Source organism: Rattus norvegicus, chromosome 6 (genome assembly GCF_036323735.1).
Source record: "Rattus norvegicus strain BN/NHsdMcwi chromosome 6, GRCr8, whole genome shotgun sequence".
NCBI lineage: Eukaryota > Metazoa > Chordata > Mammalia > Rodentia > Muridae > Rattus > Rattus norvegicus.
This window is the reverse complement of record NC_086024.1, coordinates 127456451-127477617: the sequence shown is the minus strand read 5'-3', so window position 1 is coordinate 127477617 and position 21167 is coordinate 127456451. Positions and strand designations below refer to the sequence as shown.

At 52.5% G+C, this 21167-nt stretch overlaps 2 protein-coding genes across 7 annotated transcripts in view; one reads left to right on the top strand and one right to left on the bottom strand.

Moving 5' to 3' along the window:
- The window catches only part of Itpk1 (inositol-tetrakisphosphate 1-kinase), a 133732-nt gene extending 131703 nt beyond the window's left edge, over nucleotides 1-2029 (top strand). For 5 of the 6 annotated variants that reach the window (XM_039112755.2, XM_017594304.3, XM_063262334.1 and 2 more), the window contains one exon: nucleotides 77-2029. In XM_039112755.2, coding sequence (XP_038968683.1) covers nucleotides 77-441 — 365 coding nt within the window. In that variant the 3' untranslated portion in view covers nucleotides 442-2029. The remainder of the gene's footprint in view (nucleotides 1-76) is intronic. The other variant, NM_001191985.1, reaches the window with a different exon arrangement.
- Nucleotides 2030-5379: 3350 nt separating this feature from the next.
- Chga (chromogranin A) lies at nucleotides 5380-16723 on the bottom strand. Its single transcript, NM_021655.2, has 8 exons — nucleotides 16527-16723; nucleotides 15716-15762; nucleotides 13418-13511; nucleotides 12621-12689; nucleotides 10228-10368; nucleotides 8484-8933; nucleotides 7544-8010; nucleotides 5380-5797 (listed from the first exon to the last, which is right to left on the bottom strand). The coding sequence occupies exons 1-8, from the start codon at nucleotides 16570-16572 to the stop codon at nucleotides 5714-5716; spliced, it is 1398 nt and encodes a 465-aa protein (NP_067687.2). The 5' UTR covers nucleotides 16573-16723; the 3' UTR covers nucleotides 5380-5713.
- Nucleotides 16724-21167: the final 4444 nt, after the last annotated feature.

Sequence of the window (21167 nt, the reverse complement as noted above, 5' to 3'; positions counted from 1 at the left end):
GCCCATCATGTCTGCTTCTGTCTCCTCTCATACCCCCTGGCTCACGCCCAGTGCCTTCTTTGTCTCCCATCTCCAGGCTATGAGGGAGTGAGTGAGTTCTTTACCGACCTCCTGAACCACATTGCCACAGTACTGCAAGGCCAGAGCACAGGAGGAGCTGCCACAGAGGAAGTGGCCCCACTAAGGCACAACAGGCTCCTGGCAGAACCGGCAGGCAGCCTGGCTGGTGAGCGGACGTGCAGTGCCAGCCCTGGCTGCTGCAGCAGCATGAAGGGCCAGGACACACCCTGGAAGACTGAGGCCGAAGCGGGCAACATGGGCGCTGGTGGTGGTGGTTCCGCCAAGCTGCCGCACCAGAGACTTGGCTGCACCACCGGCGTGTCACCCAGCTTCCAGCAGCACTGTGTGGCCTCTCTGGCCACCAAGGCCTCCTCACAGTAGCCACAGAGCCCAGGACCCAGAGGGGCGGAGCAGAGCGTGGAGCACACCCACTGGGCCAGCAGCTCCAAATGGGAACACTACTAAGAATCCCTGGTGATCTGACGCTTCTCTGTTTTAATTTTTTACCTGATTTTCTGATGTTAGGATCGGAATGAGGGGGGAGACAGAGCAGAAACACCAAGTGGTCCAGCCTGGAGGATGCCGCCTAAACTCCTGCTGTGCAGATCTCCTCACTGAGTTTACACACGCTTGTGTTCTCAACACTAGGTCTGAATGCGAGGTGGGGTGTGCACGTGCGTGTGTGCGTGTGTGTGTGTGTGTGTGTGTGTGTGTGTGTGTGTGTGTGTGTGTGTGTGTGTGTGGTCGTCATGCAAGTGTGAGTGTCCGTGTCTGTCTGTCTTCATGGCTGTTGTGGGCCAGGCTCTGGGCGCTCTGGAAGGAAGCCCCTATCTGGCCAGGCTGTTGCAGCTGAGCAGGCGAAGGACGAACGGTTTTCCCAGATCCCCTCCTCTTCACACCTGCCCACACCCAGACCTCACCCTTTCTCTTTTCCCAGACGTGCTCTCCTCCAAAGCTAAAACCCTTGCCCCTGTGCAGCTGACCCTTGCTTTCCAAAGCCGGGGAAGCAGTGGTCCCGCCCTCGGGAGCTCTGCATGGGGGATCTGAGTTGTAGGAAGGGAAAAGAAGCTTCCTGTGGGTGTAGCCAAGTTGCTCGTCTTCACTGGCTCACAGAATCCACCAGGCCACTATCCTCTCTACCCTGACCCCACTGCTCACTGAGATCCAGGAAGGAGGCCATCTGGCTAGGAGGCCAGGAGTCTGCCGAGACCCAGGATTTACTCTGGGACTTTGAACCGATCATTCCATGAGTCTTTAGGCTTCCACCACCTCATCTCTTCAGGGTGGTTCCCGAAACAGAACTGAAGGCCTGACCTAGTGTTCTTGCCCACGAGGATACCTGCTTCCTCATGTTCTCATCCAGGTCCCTCTTTTCAGGTGAGAGAAAACCACCCACGGGACTGCCCCTGTTCACACGTGCCAGCCGCTCCTGGTACAGCAAGGCTCAGCGCAGCCCTGCTGTGTTCACAGCAAGTCCCTTGCACTGAGCGCTAGGCAAGCCTCCAAGGGAGTTGTCCCCTCCTTCAGGCTCACTCTGTCCCCACAGCAGCTGGCAGAGCACCCACTGGCACCAAAGCCCACAGGAAAGGGCACCTGTGGAGCCCCAAATAAGTAGCCCAGGAGCCCCCAAAGGTGAACTTGTGTCTTAAGATATCAGCCCACTGTGCAAAGAGAATGAGGCCTTTGGATTGTCCTTGGGTCTAATAAGATGGTGTACACTAGAGGAAGCAGCAGCAGCCCTGGGAAGGCCACTCAGGGCCGTGCTGGGGCAGCCTTTGGGCAAAGAGAAGCTGATTAGCTTTCTTGGAAGCAGAACCCCAGGACTAACCGCGTTTACAGGATCTGAGTGTTGAACTGATGATATCTGTACGTCACCTTCCCAGGCCTGACCCTGAATTCAGGGGGTGGGAAGTGTGGCCGCCTCTTGCACTGCTTTGTCTCCGGAATAAACTACTGAGCTCAAACTGCATGTCATACATGGTCACGGTCTTTAAAGACATTCAATGATAGCGTTGCCCTTTCAGAGTAGAATCCCCAGACTGCCTTGAGAACAGAACAGACAGTGCTGTGTCCCCAGAGTCCCTTCCTCTCCAGGGTCACACATGGTCAGCCAGGCTCAGGTATCATGTATCTGCCTCCTGGCTGGACAACATTTTCCACAGGTCTCCATGCGGGTATGGAGGAGGAAGTCACACTTTGCAGGACTGGAAACAGGAGCAGAAACCCGGGCCTGTGTTCTTGCAGATACTTTAATGATAGAGAGATGTGACCCTCACAAACATGTCACTGCAAAGCATTAGTGTCTGTCTTCACCAAGGGAGCCGAGAGGGAATCTGCTGTGGGACCGGGTCATTGCTGGTGTCATGGAAGAGTCAGGGCTTGCCACACACCGTGGACAGGCTAGCCTGCAGAATTGGACCCACCAAATCCTCAGGGATTAAGGGGGCCATCAACGGAAGAAGAAACCACCCTGAGTGGGCATCAGCCTGAGACTGCAGAGTAGGCTCCATGGTGAAGCACAATTCCAGTAGGTCGGTGGGGGCGCTGGAAAGATGGCTCAGTGGTTAAGAGTGCTTGCTATGTAATCGTGAGGTCAAGGGTTCAGATCCCGGCACCTATGCAACAAGCCAGGCATTCAGCACTCTTAATTCCAGCTCGGGGTGTAAGAGATAAGAAATGGAGCACTGGGGCTTTCTGGCTTCCAGTTTAGCCAAGAAAATATGAGCCCCAGGTTCAGGGAGAGACCCTATATTAAAAGTAGGCAGAGAATAATGGAAGCAGGTACCCCAACCCTTTTTTGGTCTCTGAGCGTTTACGGGTACCCCCACAAAGGCCACAGCAAGAAGCTGGGTTTCTTACAGCTGGGACAAGTAGTATCAGCCGGACAGACAGATGAAAGGATGCTGTCATTATGACCTGAGCACTGGGCCTTGTCTGTAGTCAGAGCGTTCACACTGGTTGCTGACCGTAGAGCCATTGGATACTTGGTGTTCTGGGAGGGGTCGCTGCCCTTCTGTATCTCCTCTTAGCCACTGGGATTCCAACAGCATTCCCCACCTCAGCACGCTGGGACTCACTGCCCCCGTCACTTCAGAGCCCTCAAGCTGGCCTGAAAGAGCCCATCTCCTCCAGTATGGATGAACAGGTGCCGTGGCCCTCTTGGATCTCCTAGGGTCCAGGAGCCCACAGTTTGGATAGTTCTGTTGTGACTGTTGCTACTCAGCCGGCTGCAGCTCAGATAATGGCTGCAAGGTGTCTCCACAGATCCTCTCCTTGTGGTAAAGGCCTGTGCCTTGTTCCCTTTCCTCTGCCAAGCCAATGCCAGTTTATATACTCTGGGGATAACTCCTTCCAGTGCTCTGTGCAGAGAAGGGCTGACCTCCATAACAGCACGACCCTCCTGCTTGGACCCTCTTCCTTCTGCTTGTGACTAGGAGGTACTAACCAGACCTCAGAGCCCTTTCTTTGCAAGGATTGGGTTTTCTCATCCTGAATTTAATGGGCCTTGGCATCTTCGAGGGCAACTGCAGGACATAGGAGATGTTTCCCTGAGACTCCCTGCGTAGACAGCTCACCCAGGGTTCATACAGAGCTCTCCTACCTCAGGGGTTAAGTAGTGCCCATGTCTGAGCTTTGCGATGGCTGCTGCTTGCCTCCCCATGTATCTTGTGCACATCTGTACACCAAGTGTCCTTGGCCCTCTACTGCCTACGAAGCCGTCTGTCGGCGCCCACCTGGGCTGCATCTTTCCTTCCCATGATACAATGCAGGTGGCTTGTGTCTGGGATGGGGTCCTTTGATGACACAGTGCCCCTGTGGTCTGTTGCTGCTTAGTCTTGGTTGGTGGGTGTTCTTGGTCTCTGGAGGCCTGATGGGAGTTTGCATAATTATATAACTATCAGGAGGTATAACGTGAAGAACCACGCCTCGGCGGTGACGTCATACAGGTGTCTCCACTTCAGTGCAGGCTGCACTGCAGCAGGAAGCCAGGTCTCACAAGTTAAGGCTAAGACCTCCCACCCCACCACTATCCTACCATGTCTCGCACTGCTGTAGCTCTTAGTCTGTGCTGTCTGGTTCTGTCAAACCTTACAGTTACCTCAGTAGAGAGGTAAGTATTCCAGATTGGGAAACTGAGGCTCTGGGAGAGCAAAAGCTGGCCAAGCACTCCAGGTAGTGCTCCATGGGGGGTCTGAGGCACATTGGAGACGAGGACTCTTGGGACCCAGCCCTCAAAACAGCTGGAACTCTATAGAGCTGGTTCTGCCTGGGGAAGCAGCAATGTCTGTCTCTCAAGTCAGTGTGCATGCTTTTCCCGGCAGGAGAGCCTTGCACAGGCTGACTGCTGAGACTAAGGCCATCCCCACACGTTTAGCATCACCATCTCCTGGCTTTTAGTTTGAGGTGCACAGGCGGAGAACAGGATGAGGTAGTTTGCCTAAAACTGAACCCAGCAGAACTACACATAAACCTAACTCCTGTTCCAGGGGATCCAAGGGCACCAGACAGCATATGGTGCACAGAAATGCATGCAGGCAAAACACACAAAATAAAATGAATACATCTAAAAAGGAAAGTTGGGTGGTGTGTCAGTAGGGCTATGGTGGTGTGTGCCTCAGCTCAGGCGGGTAGGTGGATGGATCTCTGGGTTGTAGACCAGCTAGTTCCAGGACATCCAAGTCTAGACAAAAAAGCCCTGTCTTAAAACCAAAAAGGGGAATGGGATGGGAAGGGAATGTACCCTCTACCTGTGACTTCAATGCGCCTTTTTATCTTCTCTGCCTGTTTCCCTCTTTTCCAAATTGGGCCTAAGACCTGCTGTTTTCAATAAATCGTTCCTGCCCCACCCCTCAGATACCCTGCGGTCCCACGCACATCACAAGCCTGTGGTCATGGGCACTGTGGACTTAAGCAGCAAGGAGCTATGCTAGGGAGTCCAGCAAGGCCAGCCTATGGCCAATGGGAGGTATTATCCTAGAGCCTGTCCGCCTCTACCCAGCATGGAGGTAACTAGGGGACAGTCCAGGAGGACATTCTCAGCAGAAAGTACCTGACTCAGGCATGGCTGGGAGATAAGCAAGCAGGGGGTGAAGTCCCCTGTGGTGGTGTTCAGCTCCACCCCCACTCTGGGCAGCTCAGTGCCTCCATCTACGGATGAAACTGAGGTTCCACAATGCAAAATCGCTTGCCCCAGAAATGGCCCAGAACGGAGTCTCCCAAACCACACACCCAGCCCAGTGTAGAAATCAACCTGCCCCTCAGACCCAGGCTGACCCAACTCAGAGTAAAAAAGAATGAAAAATAATAATCAAAGAAAAGTGAAGAGCCCAAAGCAGGTTTATTCTTCCTTCAATAAATTTTATCTGGAATATCTTAATAGTCAGGAGTTCTCGGCTTTCGCCCAAAGATCAGAACTACTGCAGTTGTGCCCCATGGATTAGAAGGTGGAAGAGAAACTTCTAGAAAGCTGCCTGTGTTCCGAGAAAGAATCTGTGTTGACTTTCAGGGCTGCCCTGCAGAAGTGTCCAGGGCAGGGGCTGAGAGCAAGAGAAGGGAAGGGGCAAGGGGTAACCTGGGCTCTGAGGCTGGAAGCCTCCCTACTTGAGCAGCAGTTGGGCCTTGAAGCCATGGCCGGACCCCACCAGCCAGTGCCTCATCCCCGTCGCAAAGCCTGCAGCTGGTGGGCCACCTTCTCCAGCTCTGCCTCGATGGCTGACAGGCTCTCTAGCTCCTGGTCCTAGGAGGGAACAGACAGGGTCACTTGGGGGCTGGCCCATGTTAAAAGCGTCGATGGTACAGTGTGCCAGGCTGGCCCTGATGTTTTTTAGCTGTTAGCCTCAGAAGAATAGCTTTGCCTCTGAGCCCCAGGGGAGTTGGCCACATCACAGGTACAGTGATGCCACCCAGTAATGCTAGGACGCTGTAGAGACCGTTATGTCCAAGGCCCCCGTGGCTTATTACCCAGCCCCCATTTTGTTCTTTGGGACTCTGAACCACTAGGAGCCTATTCTTTCAGGATATGTAGTTCCTTTTTAGGACTCTTCCTCAGCCTGAAGACCACTGCTGGCTCCCAGGGTGCATCCAGTCCCACTTGACCCTCTGTGACAATTGATCCAATGGTCAGAGCAGCATCACCATGGACCTGCCCACAGCTGGGCTCTGACCTATGGTCCTGACCCCAGAGGATCCCACACTCTGGTCAGGGCAGACAGGGAAACAGGACACCCTCTTTAAGCCTCTACACTGTCCTGACAAGGCAACGGCCACAGAATGTTGACAGTGGCTGCCTTGGACTTAGGGATTCTAGGTCCCTTGATCTTAGAGCAGCCCCTGGTGTATGAGTTCTGTGCTGAAGGGTCTAACAAGACTCTCCCACACCTTACCATGTCCATAACACCCAGGGGCCCCACTTCTTCATGGCAGGTTCCCTTTATCCATGAGAAAGAAGCTTTTGTGGGTGGGTAAGGGGGTTTTGAAACTGTCCCATCTTCTGGGGCCAGAGCTGGGGCTCTGGAGGGTGCAGTTCATTTCACCACCTCCAAGAGCAGATGCTCTCTGCCAATGCCCATTCCTAAGAGGAGCTGATTGCTCTCAGGTATTGACAAGACCCTGTCCCATGTCAGAAGACATGGGCAGGACCTAAGGAAGGCATTACCTCTTCTGGCTGACTGGATAGATCAGGTTCCCTATGGAAGTCCAACTCCCTCTGGAACACTAGCTTAGCCAGGCCCCACCAGCTCAAGAGGCATCCTGCCCTGCCAAGAAGCCCAGTTCTCACCTCCCTCCTGTGAGGTCACATCTCTATGTCCCTATACCACCTTTGCAGCTGCCCTAGAGGCCCTGTGTATATTAGGGTTTTGAAGGTCATGTTCTGATTATGATGAATAAGGTTAGAGAAACTCCATACTCCCATCTCACAAACGGGGACAAATGAGACCTAGAGAGGGGCAATCACCTACCCAAAGTCACACAGCCAGGACCAGTTGGAACCCAAGTCTGCCAGCCCCTCCACGCCTCCCTACCTGCTTACCAAGGTCCAGCTAGCCCTGCCCTGCTATGGCATTGTGGGCTAGATGTGAGTTTGAACCCAGGAGGAGGTACAATTGAGTTGCCTGGGGACCTGGAAGACACGGCCACCAGCCAGACTGTCTAACTTGGTCACCACTGGCCCCTTAGCATCCGTTCCTAGTTCCCCAGGCCAGAAGTATTCTGAGAGACCCCTAAGAGGCAAGTCCTGCTAAGCACCATGCCTGACCCTATCACCCCATGTCCTGCTTACATACCAGGAGAGGCAATGTCCTCACTCCATGCCCCTCAGGCAGGTCTGTCCACCTGACCCAGTTACTCTGTAGAGCCCCTGCTATAAGCCGGCTGTTCCCCTATGTCAAGCCCATCTGAGCACCTCTCCAGGACCCATCTAAGGAACCATGTCAGCTCAGTGGGGGAGGGGCTGCTGGGCGCAGCTACCCTTGCCTATACCAACCTCTGCTCTGCGGTTGGCGCTGCCCTCCTCTTCCTTCTTTTCCTCAAAGTCGCCTCGGGCCTCCACACTGTCTTCTCTGGAAGATGGCCTCCAGCCCCGGCGTAGCTGAGGCCCAGGGTCCCTGAAGCCATAGGCCCGGGCCCGGAAGGAGAGCTTCATGGACCGGTCAGGGTCATCTTCCCCCTCCAGCCGCTTCTCTGCTGTCAGCTCCTTGGCCAGCTGGTCCATCCTGCTCCATCGCTTGTCCTCCCATTCTCTGGACAGACGCTCCTCTTCCTCTTCCTCCTCCTGCTGCTTACGTTCCAGCTCCTGGCCCTTCCCACCTGGGAAGAGACCTTGGGGGGGCCCTGCCATGGCCTCTTCCCCATCTTCCTCCTGCTGAGAGTGCTCCAGCTCCCCCTTCCCTTCAGATGGCACAGCTTCAGAAGCCCCTGTCTTTCCATTCACTGCCTGAGACTCCGACTGACCTGGAGCAGGTGGTGGCGGGAACAGGAAATGAGGAAGGACTGCCATTCCCTCAGGCCCTGCCACTCCTCAAGGTCCTTTGTGCAGCTACCTCTAAGGCCAAGCACACCATTCAGAGTCCAGCCAGGAGCATGGAGCAAGACCCTCCCAAGCTCAAAGGAATTGGCAGAGCCCCTCTCTGAAGCTCACCCTGTCATCTCTCCATTCTCCAAGCACCTCCCCCTAAGCTCCTCTTACTCCCAGGTGTAGAAGAGTGATTGACACGTGGTTCAGGAGTCAGATAAACTGGGCTTGGAACCGCACCTTGTCTTAAATTAGTTGTGTAGCCTTGGGAAAATCATATAACCTCTTGTTCCCCCACTCCCTGACAGTTCCCCCACTCATCTTTCACGGTCATTATGAAGGTGGCAGGCATGAGGTCCCTACCCACCCATCTCCCAGACACATTAGTTGAGGTCCCTGTCCCCATACATACCATCATCATCTTTCTGGATCTTCTTGTAGCCTGAATAGAAGTGAGAACTGGATGCTGCCGTGGGGACTTCTTTAGGCCCAGCCTTCTCTCTGGCGATCGCCTTCTCCTCTTTCTCCTCCTCCTCTTCCTCTTTCTCCTCCTCCTCTTCCTCTTTCTCCTCTTGCTTGGCTTTTCTGGCTTGCTGCTGGGCACTGGGACCTCTCTCACTGCCTTCTGTGGTCTGTGGAATCCCATGCTCCTGGCTGGGGAGGCTGGTTGGTGATTGGGTATTGTTGGCTGTGTCCTCCCCTGGAGATTGACTGTTTCCCATCATAGAGGACTCCTGCTTGGGCTCTGGAAAGGCCTGAGGTCTGGGTCCTTCTGTGGTTCCCTCAAAGGCATCCTGTTGCCCCTTGTCAGAATCCTCTCTCTTCTCTACAGTGTCCTTGGAGGGGGCTTCTGATGCTGCGTCTACAAACACAAATGGATAGAGTCAAGCAGGGGACCCAAATGCCTTTGGCGACTCCTGAGGCCAAGTCCGAAGCTGCCATCAGATGTCATGGCTGCCAGGAAGCCCAGCCCAGGAGAAGGATTGAAGTTACCCACTCATATCAGAGTCTGATCTGAAAACAATCAAACTGGGCTTCTTTAATTCTGCTTCTCAAAACCAGGTGTGATTTTTGAAAGCAAAAATGGAACCCCAAATAAAGATGAACATAATTGAAAATTACCCCAGAAGATAAAGCCCAGAACTGTAAGGATCAGAAAGACCTGGGGTAAACATGTCACCTTTCTGTGTTCGAGGCAATCCCTGCATGTCTGTGTACAGCTTCTGCCTTGAGCTTTGTGTGATCAGTCCTCACAAAGCTACACTGAAAGATGCTCTCTTGAAGAAAGCCTCTTAAGAGTAAAAATCCCTCCTGCTTCTGGACCGCTGAACAAAGCCCCACGAAGCAGCATGTGTGCTATGGACTTGTCTCCGGGGCTTCAGGGCACCCCGTCCACAGAAACTCAAAATGATGCTCAGATGGGCAAGACACCTGACTTTCCTCAAACTCAGGAGGTTCGCCTTGTTCGTGCTTTCAACTGCCAAATTCAGGGTCTCTGCATTAAAGCCTCCAGTTGTGTGTACACATGTGTAAGTGCATGTGCGCGTGCACACACACACACACACACACACACACACACACTGCACTATTCCCTTCTCACAGCACCACAGTGACCTACTGGTACATGGGAGTCTGTGCAGCATGACAAATTTGGCCCAGAGAATGACCACATCCTGACTGTTGGGAACTGGTCTTTCTGTCCGCTTTCGACAGGAAAAATAAATCCCAGTTTGCAGTTTGTTGTGTTTCTAGAATAGGAAGCTGTCCAAGGATGACCCCTTTAGCTTCATGGTGGATGACCCAGGTCATTTTGTATTTAGAACCCGCTCCTCTGACCCCTCCCTCAACACCTTCAACTAAGATGGCATCGAGTCCCAGGTGGACAGGAGTGGGAAACAGGGTCTGTGTTGGCAGGAGCCATGAGGTTAGTCCAGAATTACTGCAGCTGCTGGAGTGAGACGCTGGTACAAGACAAGCCACTGGCTTTGGTTTGGATAAAAGCCAGATTCAAATTCCCAGGAGACTTAATTTTCTTGGCCTCAGTTTCCCTTGTGTAGGGAAGGGAATGGTAGCCACCTTCTTGCTCTGAAAGCAGCATCCTCTGGGAACCACTGTTCTCCTTGTAGCCCCCTCCCCTCCTAGCTGACCACACTAACCTCCATGCTTGGCTGCAGGGCTCTGGTTCTCAAATACTTCCGAGAGTTCATCCTCAAAGCTGCTGTGTTGTTGTTGTTGCTGCTGCTGCTGCTGCTGCTGCTGCTGCTGCTGCTGCTGCTGCTGGGCCCGCTCCTTGGCACCTGGGAGCAGGAAGGGACAAGGGAAGGTCCCATGTGACCAAGCCCTGACATATCTGTCCAAGACACCAAAGGCCTCCCCGGAGGGTGCAGGCTCTCAGTTCTACCCATCAGGCCACACCACCCCTCTGACTCAGTGTCCCCAGTGGGCAATGAGAGAATGTTCTACTTATACCTTAGAGAGCAATAAAGGCCCAAATGGAACAGACAGGTCTCCAAGGCAGCAGGAACAATAAGGAATCGTTAAGACCGTATAGTACACCTGGACTCCTCATGGGTGTTCTTTAGTTAAGCAACCTCCACTCTTCTGGAACCCCAAGTCTGGTCCAGGAAGAAGTGAGTGCTATGTCTACCTTCGAGCCCAAGGCTATACCTACATGGCCCAGAGTCCTTCTGCCTCCATAGCTCCTGCAGCTATTGCTACAGATATTGCCCTGAGTATCCTGCAGCTGTGGCTGTAATCCGGACACAGCTCTATAGCTGTGGGCTCACTGTAGGCTGGGAAGTAAGCCTACCCCAGCTACAGTGGGCTCCAGGCCTCCCCTGGCCATACCATAGCTCTGTGACCTTGGGCAACATGGGCTCCCCAAGGTTCAGGTGCTCATTTATAAACAGACTCGTGGTAGATGTTAAAACAGAGGGAGGGGGTTGGGGATTTGGCTCAGTGGTAAAGTACTTGCCTAGTAAGCACAAGGCCCTGGGTTCGGTCCCCAGCTCCAAAAAAAAAAAAAAAAAAAAAAAAAAAAAAAAAAAAAAAAAAAAAAAACAGAGGGAGGTCCGAATGCAAGAACCCAGGAGGGAGTGCGATGATGGAGACACAGCTGAAGACACACCCAGCACCCTCATCATGGAAAACAACCCTGTGTGCACTGGATGCTGTGTATTGTGAGATCCATACGTGTGAGGATGTAGAGTAGGTTATACTCCTCTCTAGTAGTCTCCATTGAAATACCTAATTATTTAAATAGAATATCTACCCAATAGTTAATTTTCAATTTATCATTAAAATATCTATGTTTTGTTTAAAAACGCCGCCCAGGAGACCAGATTGCCTGGCACCCAGCCCTGCTTCTACCCTGGCTTCCTCCTGAGGTAAGTGGCCATGTTTAAGGGGCAGGCCCACAATGCATTGTGCATGGACCTGGCATGGTGGATGTGTTGGCACGTGCCTGCAATCCCAGCACTCAAAAGGCCGAGGCGGGACTGCAGATTCAGGATAGTGTGGCTACGCAATGAGCTCTGTTTCAAAACAGACACAAAGCCAGGACAAAGTTGGTTATAACAACCCCAGCACCGCCCACCACCCTCGTACGCCAGGGGATACCATGAGTATATCATGGATTCTAGGGCTGGGCTGGGCTTCTGTTGGTAGGGTGCTTGCTTAGCATGCATGAAGCCCTAGGCTCCATCTACAGCACACCTCAAACAGGAAGGACGGGAGACTACGGCCTACGAATGTCTCAATCTGGCCTGCTGTCTAGCCTGCCCACCTTCAACACTATGAGACCCCAGTCTCACACTCCTGTCCGAAATATGTCTATGGACTTCCTTCCTTCCTCCCTTCCTTCCTTCCTTCCTTCCCTCCTTCCTTCTTTTCTTTCTTTCTTTCTTTCTTTTTCTTTTCTTTTTCTGTGTTTATTGCTTGTTTGTTTCTTTCTTTTCTCTCTTTGTTTCTTTCTTTGTTTCTTTCTTTGTTACTTACTTTCTTTCTTTCTTTTCCAAGACAGAGTTTCTCTGTGTAGCTCTGGCTGTCCTAGAACTCATTCTGTAGATCGACTAGCCTCGAACGAACTCAGATTAAAGGCGTTTGCCACTACTGCCTGTCTATGGATTTTCTTAATCTCTTGGGGGCAAGTTACATCTCAGTCTGAAACACAATATAATGTGGTCTGTGTTTAGCCTCCCCATTACCCAGAGAACAAAGAGTCTGTAAGGAAACGAAAGCCTTCTCTCTGGGTGGGTTCATTCACTTCTGGGTCTGCAGAGAACTCTCTGGGCCTTCCTGGATGACTACCTGAGGCGGAGGAATGTCCGAAGAGCTGTGTCTGCTCTTAACAAGGTCTACTCACTGTGACCTTGGGGGACTGAGCCTTGAGCTCTTTAGTAGTACAGACAATGGAGCCAGGTGACATAGAGGGCCCCACCTTTCTGCTCCGGAACTGAGCCCCTGAAAGAGTACACTCGACCTCCACCCAGGTCCCTTCAGGCTCTGTGGCTGGCTTTTCTGTGTGGAACTGTGTATGGTGCTGAAATACCTTGAAGCGCCAGGTCTTGAAGTTCCTTCAGCAAATTCTGGTGTCGAAGGATGGAGAGGACCCTCTCATCTGCAGGGAGAGAGCACAGTTACTGGTGGCTTCCAGAGGACAGCCCCGGGAGAGATTGATGTGGACACTTACAGCTGAGCTCAAGCATTTATCCTGGAAACTCACCAGGAGGCAACGACAGCCTGGATCTTGGTAGAACGCTTTGACATCTCCAAGGTGTCCATCACCTTCCTACTGCAGCAGAAAGGTCACCTGCTGACTCTAGTCCCAGCCTCCAAGGAAAGGGCCTCGGGCCTCGGGCTCCAGTGAATGTGTAAATACTCCCTTTCCCATTTCCCTGCTGCCTGCTCTGTATGCACCCCCTGACATCTTTCTTCGTCTACCTGTCCCAGCGCTATCCTGCGCTAGACCAACTGGACTGTCAGTTTGGAAAGGTGTGGTCTTTCTTAGGCCCACTCAACGCCGTATTCACCCCAGATGCATAGAATGGCCCCTGGTGTCAGCAAGACTCCAAACACTGGGACTACAACACACAGAACCCCGGTCCTCAAGGTGCCCTGTCTGCAACTTGCTGTTCCAGTCCCTTCTAGTTAACTGCCCTATGTCCCCTCTGAGAGTCTACAAACCTCAGGGTCCCAGGAGCTGTCACTGATCCATGTGTCCTCCCCAGATTCTAGCACACAGCAGGGCCCTGGGGCAATGACTGCTGGATGAGATGATTAATCCTATCAAGAGCTACCCACCCACACCCTGGCCTCCCAATTCCTCCTCCAGCCTCTGACTCCTACCTCCTTGGAGGGTCTCCAGACACTCAGGGCTGACAGGCATGGGGCTGGGTTTGGACAGCGAGTCGGAGATGACCTCCAGGACACACTTCATCACCTGGGAGACAGCAAGGCGGGGTGTGGCTGGTAGGAACATGGAGTTCAGCCCCTGAGGTGCCAGAGCAACTTTCCCAGTAGAGCAGTTGTGTTGTCTGCATGAGGCCACGGGGCCCAGATCTGCTTCCATAACAAGATCATAGAGCCATAGAGAGAGAAAACCACCCACACACACACACACACACACACACACACACACACACACACGTTACTGTGGGCCAATCGAATCACATGGGCCAGCACACGGCTCGAGGGAACCACTGCTGAGGGAGGGGTAGGAGCAGGTGCCTGACATCCTCTCACTCTTAGGGTGGATCCAAGGATGGTGCTGCCTCTGAAACCTAAAAGGACCTCGTGCAAACGGCTGGGGTCCAGCAGATTCCAATGGCTCAGCTCCTCCAGGCTGCCCACCGAAGAACACGAACTCACCTGGGTTTGAACTTGCCAGAAACAGGGCCACCTCCCATTCTGCAGCCACACTGTGTGGTTCCACATCGTTCCATGGGAAGAATGCCCTGGCCATATGGGATTACTAACTAGTTATATCTGGGTGTCCAGACCAGACCCATGAGACACCTCTCTGAATATTCATTTTATCCAACTCAGTGAGGCGCAGCGGGTCGCAAAGCACCACGGATGAGTTTTGAAGTTGGTGCTTTCTGTTGTGTGCTGTGCTAGCTCTGTGGCCTTGAGCAAGTGACTTAGTCTCTCTGAGCCTTGGATTCCTCACAGGCAAAGCTGGGATGAGAACTCCTACCCAGTGGGAAACACTCGGTCCAGTGTGAGGTGCATGCACGCTCAGGGAGGGAAGCACGTCAGACCTGCTTCCACAGCCTGCAGCTGGGGAGAGACGCAGGAGGTGCCAGACATGTGTCGGGCAACACTGGCAAGGAGTAAAGGTGTGGGAGGCTATGTCTACGGGATGTTGAGACATCCAATCCATGCTTCCAGGGTAGCAAGCTGGCAAAGGCTGTCAGGGGATGTAGTCATAACAACATCAAAGGGAACATACGGGTCTTCCCCAGATGCTGGCGCCCCAACACCTGCTGCCATACTATGGTGTAGTACAGGAGCAGATCTGGCAAATATCTCCTAGAAGCATATCCCCTGTCTCCCCAACACGAGACTTTGCATAAAGAGTACCTGGCAACCACCAGCCTTTGAGGGCAGACAGCAGGAGACAGGAGCTGGGTAGGGGCCTTATGAAGGCTAGGGAGCTGTGTATTGTGATGCATATTTTTAATCCCAGCACTTTGGAGGGAGAAGCTGGTGGATCTTTGAGTTCAAGGCCAGCCTGGTCTATATAGTGAGTTCTAGGGACAGCCAGGGTTACATAGAGAGACCCTTTCTCAAAAAGAAGAAGGGGTTGGGGATTTAGCTCAGTGGTAGAGCGCTTGCCTAGCAAGCGCAAGGCCCTGGGTTCAGTCCTCACTCCAAAAAGAAGAAGAAGAACAAGAAGAAGAAGGAGGAGGAGGAGGAGGAGGAGGAGGAGGAGGAGGAAGAGGAGGAGGAGGAGGGGGGGAAAGATAGATAGATAGATAGATGGATGGATGGATGGATGGACGGACGGACAGACAGACAGACAGACAGACAGACGGATGGATGGATTTTCCAAGGTTGCACAGCTAGAATGAGTAGTGGCTTGCGTACAGTTAACAACAAGTAAACAACAAAATACAATTCAACAAATAAATGGTGAGTTCCCTTTAACGCCACAGTTTTTAAACTGTGGCCTCTTGCAGAAGAAGCCAGCCCTCAGAACACAGAGAACAGAACTCTCCGATCCTCCGCTGGAAGAACACCCCTGGTTCTGTTGTGAATGCAGTCCAAGCATCTGATGTGCCTTCTTTCTTACTGCCAGAGGAAGCCTCAGGCAGAGTGTGGGGGAAGAGGAATGACAAAGAGAGGCCACAACCAGGCAGGTCTGTGCACCTAGGGTAGGAGAAACTATGGTCCTGGCTCAGACCAGTGTCCCTGGTCCCAGGCCCCAGCAGGTGAGACATGGGCCTTGGGAAGTCACTGTAGCTGAACAGCAGGAGATCTTTGATGCCTTCTTGTGCGAGCTGTCCCCTGTGCAGGCTCAGCTGCTGCAGTGCTGCCTTTTGGCTCCATGCCAGGCTCCTTTCTGCAGTTGCCTAAGGACTGGCCATGAGGAGTCCACAGGGCACCCTCCCTCTCCCAGGATACCCCAACATTCCTTCTTACCTTAGTGTCCCCTTTTGTCATAGGGCTGTTCACAGGAAGGGCAAAGACTGGAGAGAGAGAGAGAGAGAGAGAGAGAGAGAGAGAGAGAGAGAGAGAGAGAGAGAGAGACACACACACACACACACGGAGTGAGTGAGTGTGTCTGAGATTGCTGACTGGGGCTATCTCTGCATCCAGGGAAGCCCATTCCTTCCCTTTGGGAGGCTCAAGGGACCCACTCAACCAACACCCTCCCCATTGATCCCCTCCCAAACCCAAATAACTTGGCTGAATTGATTCTGCTACTCCTCCAAGCTGCGCCCCACCCCCAGGGTAGAGGGTCGGCTCAGAGGCTGCTCTGAAGAGCCTCAACCCTTCCCCATGGGAGTGCAGAGCTGAAATCAAGTTCAGTGAAAACAAGGCCAGCCATGAAGTGGGACTGAAGTAGGGACAGAGGCAGGCAAGGGGAGAAACCCCAGACGTGGCGGGAAAGAGCAGGGGTGAGGAAAGAGATCAAGGACAGACTGGAGGGTGGAAGGACAGGAAAAGGGATGGGGAGCCAGTGCCAGTCCCCTATCTCCCCCCAGTGACCTTGGTCGGCATGGAGCCAGGGCACCCGTGGGTGATGTGCGGGTGTGAATGGGGATGGGCTTTCCCGTGGGGTTGGGTCAGGCTCTATAGTTCCTCCGGGTGTGGTGGGAGACCATAGGCCACATTACAGGTCTTGCGACCAGACTCAAGCAGGAGACCTGGTGCTGTCCGAGGTGCTGAATCCTCGGGCGCTGCAAGGGACCTGGGGCAAGAGAGGGGACCGCGCTGCCGAGCCTCTCACCTTGCCCGGCGCACAGCAGAAGCGCCAAAGCCGCGGAGGAGCGCATAGCGAGCCGGACGGTGCGGAAAGAGAGGGCGAGCTGCTGCAGGAGGATGGCGGAAGTGGGTCTGTGACCACTGGAGCTCTGCACCAGTGGGAGCACTGCGGTAGCGGTGGTGGTGGCAGTGGCGGTGATGGTGGTGGCGGTAGCAGCAGCCCCGAAGCAATGCTATGCCCTCTTTTATACACACGCACGCACACGCACACACCCAGGAAATTACGTCATAGGACCGCCCCCTGCGCCCTTTCCCCACCTTCGGGGTCCCGCCCCCTACCTCCAGCTTCACGGTGAGCTGCCTCCATCCTGCTTCTATTTGGTGGCTGTGAAGGATACACGGCTTCAGAAGGTGGCACAGCTGAACTTCCACCTGTCAATTTGCTGTGTGTCCTTGGGCAAGTCCTCCTGTCTCTGAGCCTCACATCCCTTCCCTGTTTAGGGTTCCTCTCCAGGCTGCTGAATTTTCCTATACTTAGCGTACTTTTCTCTTGATTTCACTCGGTTGGAGGCACGCTTGTCTTTCAGAACTCCCTGGAACATACAGCGGGTCCCACAGAAGGCTCTTGGATCCCTACCTGAGTGAGGCGTCTCCTGAAACTCAGTTTTGTGCCTCGTTCTGTGTGTATTTAATAGTTATTTGATAGGGGATAGTGGTCACTGCTTTCTCAGTGCTGAGAGCTCCTCACTGACAACCAATGGCTTCACACAAGTTCAATGTGTGCATTGAAGATCCAGCCCACACATGAGTGTGTCCTAGTATTTCAAGTGGCAAGTAAGGCAGGTAGCAGTGGGAGGCAGTTCTCACCATTAAGCTAAAACAAAAGTAGTCAGTCCTAGTCCAGCACTCCAGGAACACCTCTGTCTTCAACAGCCACGCCTTGTCTTTTTTTTTTTTTTTAATGCTCTTAAAAGCTGGATATTTTGGGTGTGAGCTTGCTTCCTGGTTGGTTTCCTTCTGCCCCGCTCCATCCCCAGCTCTGCTCTCACCCTGTGGACCACATGGGAAGCCCTGTGAAGCCTGCACCCAGTGCCATAATGAGCCTGGTATCTGGATGACAGTTTGGCACTGACTGGCATCCTTCAGAGCCCCGCCCCCTTCCGTCCCCACCTGCTTCTGCTCTTCCCTGCTTCCTGCCCACACCTCTGCCCACTCATGCCCCTAAATGAGAAACTGCTTTGCATGCATTCATTCAACAATCATGTGTTAAGCATCAACGTGGGCTTAGAACACCTCAGAACACCACTTGACTGTGCCAGATGCCAAAGACACGGCAGTAAACAAAACAGCAAACCCAACCCTTATAGAATTCCCTTTCCAGAGAAAGAAGCAAGGTGTACACTATGCTGGGTCATGGCCGTGCTACAGGCATAAAGGGGAGAAGACGGCAGAGTTCTAGTGAGGGACAGGAATGTATGGGAGAGGCTGGCTCTACCCGGGGACAAGGGCCAGCAAATTTAAAGCATTTATTCTGCACTGAGGCGTCTCCATTCATATATATTAGTTCCTAGAAAAGGACTCCAGCTCAGCACTGGGAGAATTCCAGAGTGTTCCAGGTCCTAGGACATGAAGTCACTGTGATCACACGCAAGCTCCCGGCATGCTGTCTCCAAAATACCATCTCGTAAAAACTAGCTGCAGCAAAGTATGGTGGCACAAACCTCTAACCCCCGAGCGTGGGAGGCAGAATCAAGCAGATCTCTGTGAGTTCGATGCCAGCCTGGTCCACATGATAAGTTCCAGGATAGCCAGAGCTACACAGTGAGACCCTGTCTCTAAATAAATAAAATAAATAAATAAATAAATAAATAAATACTACCTGATCCCTGGACATCATCAACCAGGCACCCTTTTGTAGGTCACAGTTTAGGTGTGCTGGCTTTTTTATTTTTATATTTATTTTCATATCATATAAAATATAAATATATACTTATTTTAGCATAATGTGTGACAGAGAGATGTACTGGTAACCAAAGGCCACCACAAGTTTCAGAGTCCGCAGCACAGCCCAGCTTCCTCCACTTGGTAGGATGATTTGAGGAGGACTTCCAGTAACATCACTGTCGCCTATAAGAGCTAACTTTTTAAAGATTCTCACTCTACCGACTGCTCCAAGAGTGCATACTTTATCAAGAGCACACTTTATCAATAAGCATATATTTAAGTGACGGCACCTTATTGATAGTGTGATTTATCAATGGCAGGCACTATTGATAGCACGCTACTGGTAACGGACTTTATCAGTAGAATTTTATATTAATAACAGACACTTCACTGATATCTTACTTTATCAATAGTACACTGCCAATAGTGCACACTCCATCGATCCTGTGTCTACTCCCCTCTCTCCCATGTGCCCTCCATTCCTCTCTCCCTCTCCCTCTCCCTCTCCCTCTCTCTTTCCTTCTCTCCCCCCTCTCACCAGGGTCCCCATAAATAAAATCATTATCTTAGGGAGCTCAAGCTCAAATGCTGGTCAATACCAGCTTTGTTTCTGGGGTGTAGGTAGGCTGACAGTACCCTGTTCCTCTGATGGTCTTTGATCCTTGATAACTGCATGGACTCTGGGTCTTTCAAGCCTCCCCTCTCTCCAGGACATGATTGTTTCCCCCTCCACCCTGGCTCTGGGGCTTGACTTGGTGATTATTTGGGGACATGTCGTAGGATGCCTCTCCTTCCTAAATGTGTCTTGTCAACACTTGGCTATCTCAGTGCCTCTGACTAGGATGGAAGCCCAAATAGTGACCATGGGCTGTGGATCAGACCACTGGGTTGGGGATTAACAAGGCTTTATCTTTGCTAACCCTCAAGGGCAGGATGAGGGAGTGAGGAGAGCCCCAAGCTGTGAAGTCACCCTGAAGTCCCCTCAACCCTTGCTAGCCACTTTCCCATGCTCTCCCGCAGGGAAGCAATTGACATTTCTGAGCAAAGAGTATAACAGTCATGACCAAAGGGTCACACCCAATGGGCAGACTCATGGAGGTGAGGTTCAGAGAGGGTACCAAAACTGCCACCACCACACAGCTGGTACTTGACTGGCAGGGCTGTGCTCAGGACAAAGCTGCAGCACTGTGTGCCTGTGTTGCTTTTAGACAAAGAGAATAAAAGCCAATCTCATGCTGCAGAAGACGACATTGAGACTACGAAATGGAGAGCCCCACAACTAGAGCCACACAGCACACCAACATCAGGGTAGAATTAGAGACAAGTCCTTTGGTCTTCCTTGGTGGACAAGGCTGCCTCCTTCCCGAGATTGTAGGTGATGGTGTCAGAGCATAAGATGTTGCTGACCCTCTCTCAGAGGCTCAGTGGCCTGGTAGGGCCCTGGTATGAGCATGGGCTCATGTCCATTGGTTCTACTAGAATAATTTGGAACCGACCCAAAGAGACATTCCATCAATCATCAAACACTTACTGAGCACCTATTGTGCGTTCTATGCCTGACGCCTAGAATGTGCCCGTGCAGAAGGAAAGCTGGAGTTCTGCCTTCTTGGAGCTTTGCTAAACTGAAGAGGCGGGCAGTGAACAATGACACAGAGCAATAAAGCACATTAGACAGGGAGTTGGAAAGCTGGGGTGGGTAGGGGAAAAAAAAGACCGCTGAGCAGAGTAAGGAGCCTTGGAATAACAGGGACGTTGTATGGCCTCTTGATGGTGGTAACTTGAATAAGGACTGAGAGGAACAGAGGCAGTGGGGGGATAGAGAGGGAGAGGGAGAATGAAGGGGGAGGGGAGGGGGGAAGAGGAGAGAGGGAGAGAGGGAGAGAGAGAGAGAGAGAGAGAGAGAGAGAGAGAGAGAGAGAGAGAGGAATGTTTATTATAGGGAGAATGGACAGCTCATGCAAAAACCTTGGGGCAGCCATATACCCAGCCTGTGTGAGGTAGAGAAGAAAAATAAAGCCTACAGGACTAGAAGGGAGGGAGGCCCAGAGCTGGCTAGCACAGGGGAGACAGTGTTGAGCCAGGGTCATGCAGAAACTCATGAGCATCTGCATGGACTTTGGCTTCCGGTCTGAGAGGGAGGAAGTCATTAGGGAAGTGGCAGCAGAGGACACCAGGGGCTAAGGCAACGCATCGGATATAGCCAGTCTCTGCAGTTCTGACAGGCTCCACCCTCATCCCCTGGCCTGGACCATCGCCACCACCTGCCCTCAGGGACTAAAGAAGCCCCTTGAGTAGCATCTGCTCTTAGGTAATGACGGGCCTCTCTGGCTGTGGCTCAGGGTGTCTTCATGCTGACAGGGTCTGTCAGAGGTCTTGGAAAGAACAACCCTGCCAATGCCCCAGGGAACGTGGCAGCTGCTTATCTGGCAGTAGGTTCTGGCACTGGGCAGAGTCAACACACTCAGGGCCCTGCTTACAGAATTATATTTTCCAATCACAGAGCCCCACCGAGCTCTTTATCAAGTCACTGGATGGAAAAGCTCTGTTGCCTGGTGATGGGGCTTTATCTGTGAGGTGCTCACCAAGGACTGTGTGAGACAGTTTCATTACATCTCCTCCCACCTGTCTCTGCAAACAGCCCTGGGGGCCTCCAATTAAGGACCTGTCTTCTTTCTTTGTTAAATGTTTGTTTTCATCTAATAAAGCAGTTCACAGGTCTCCT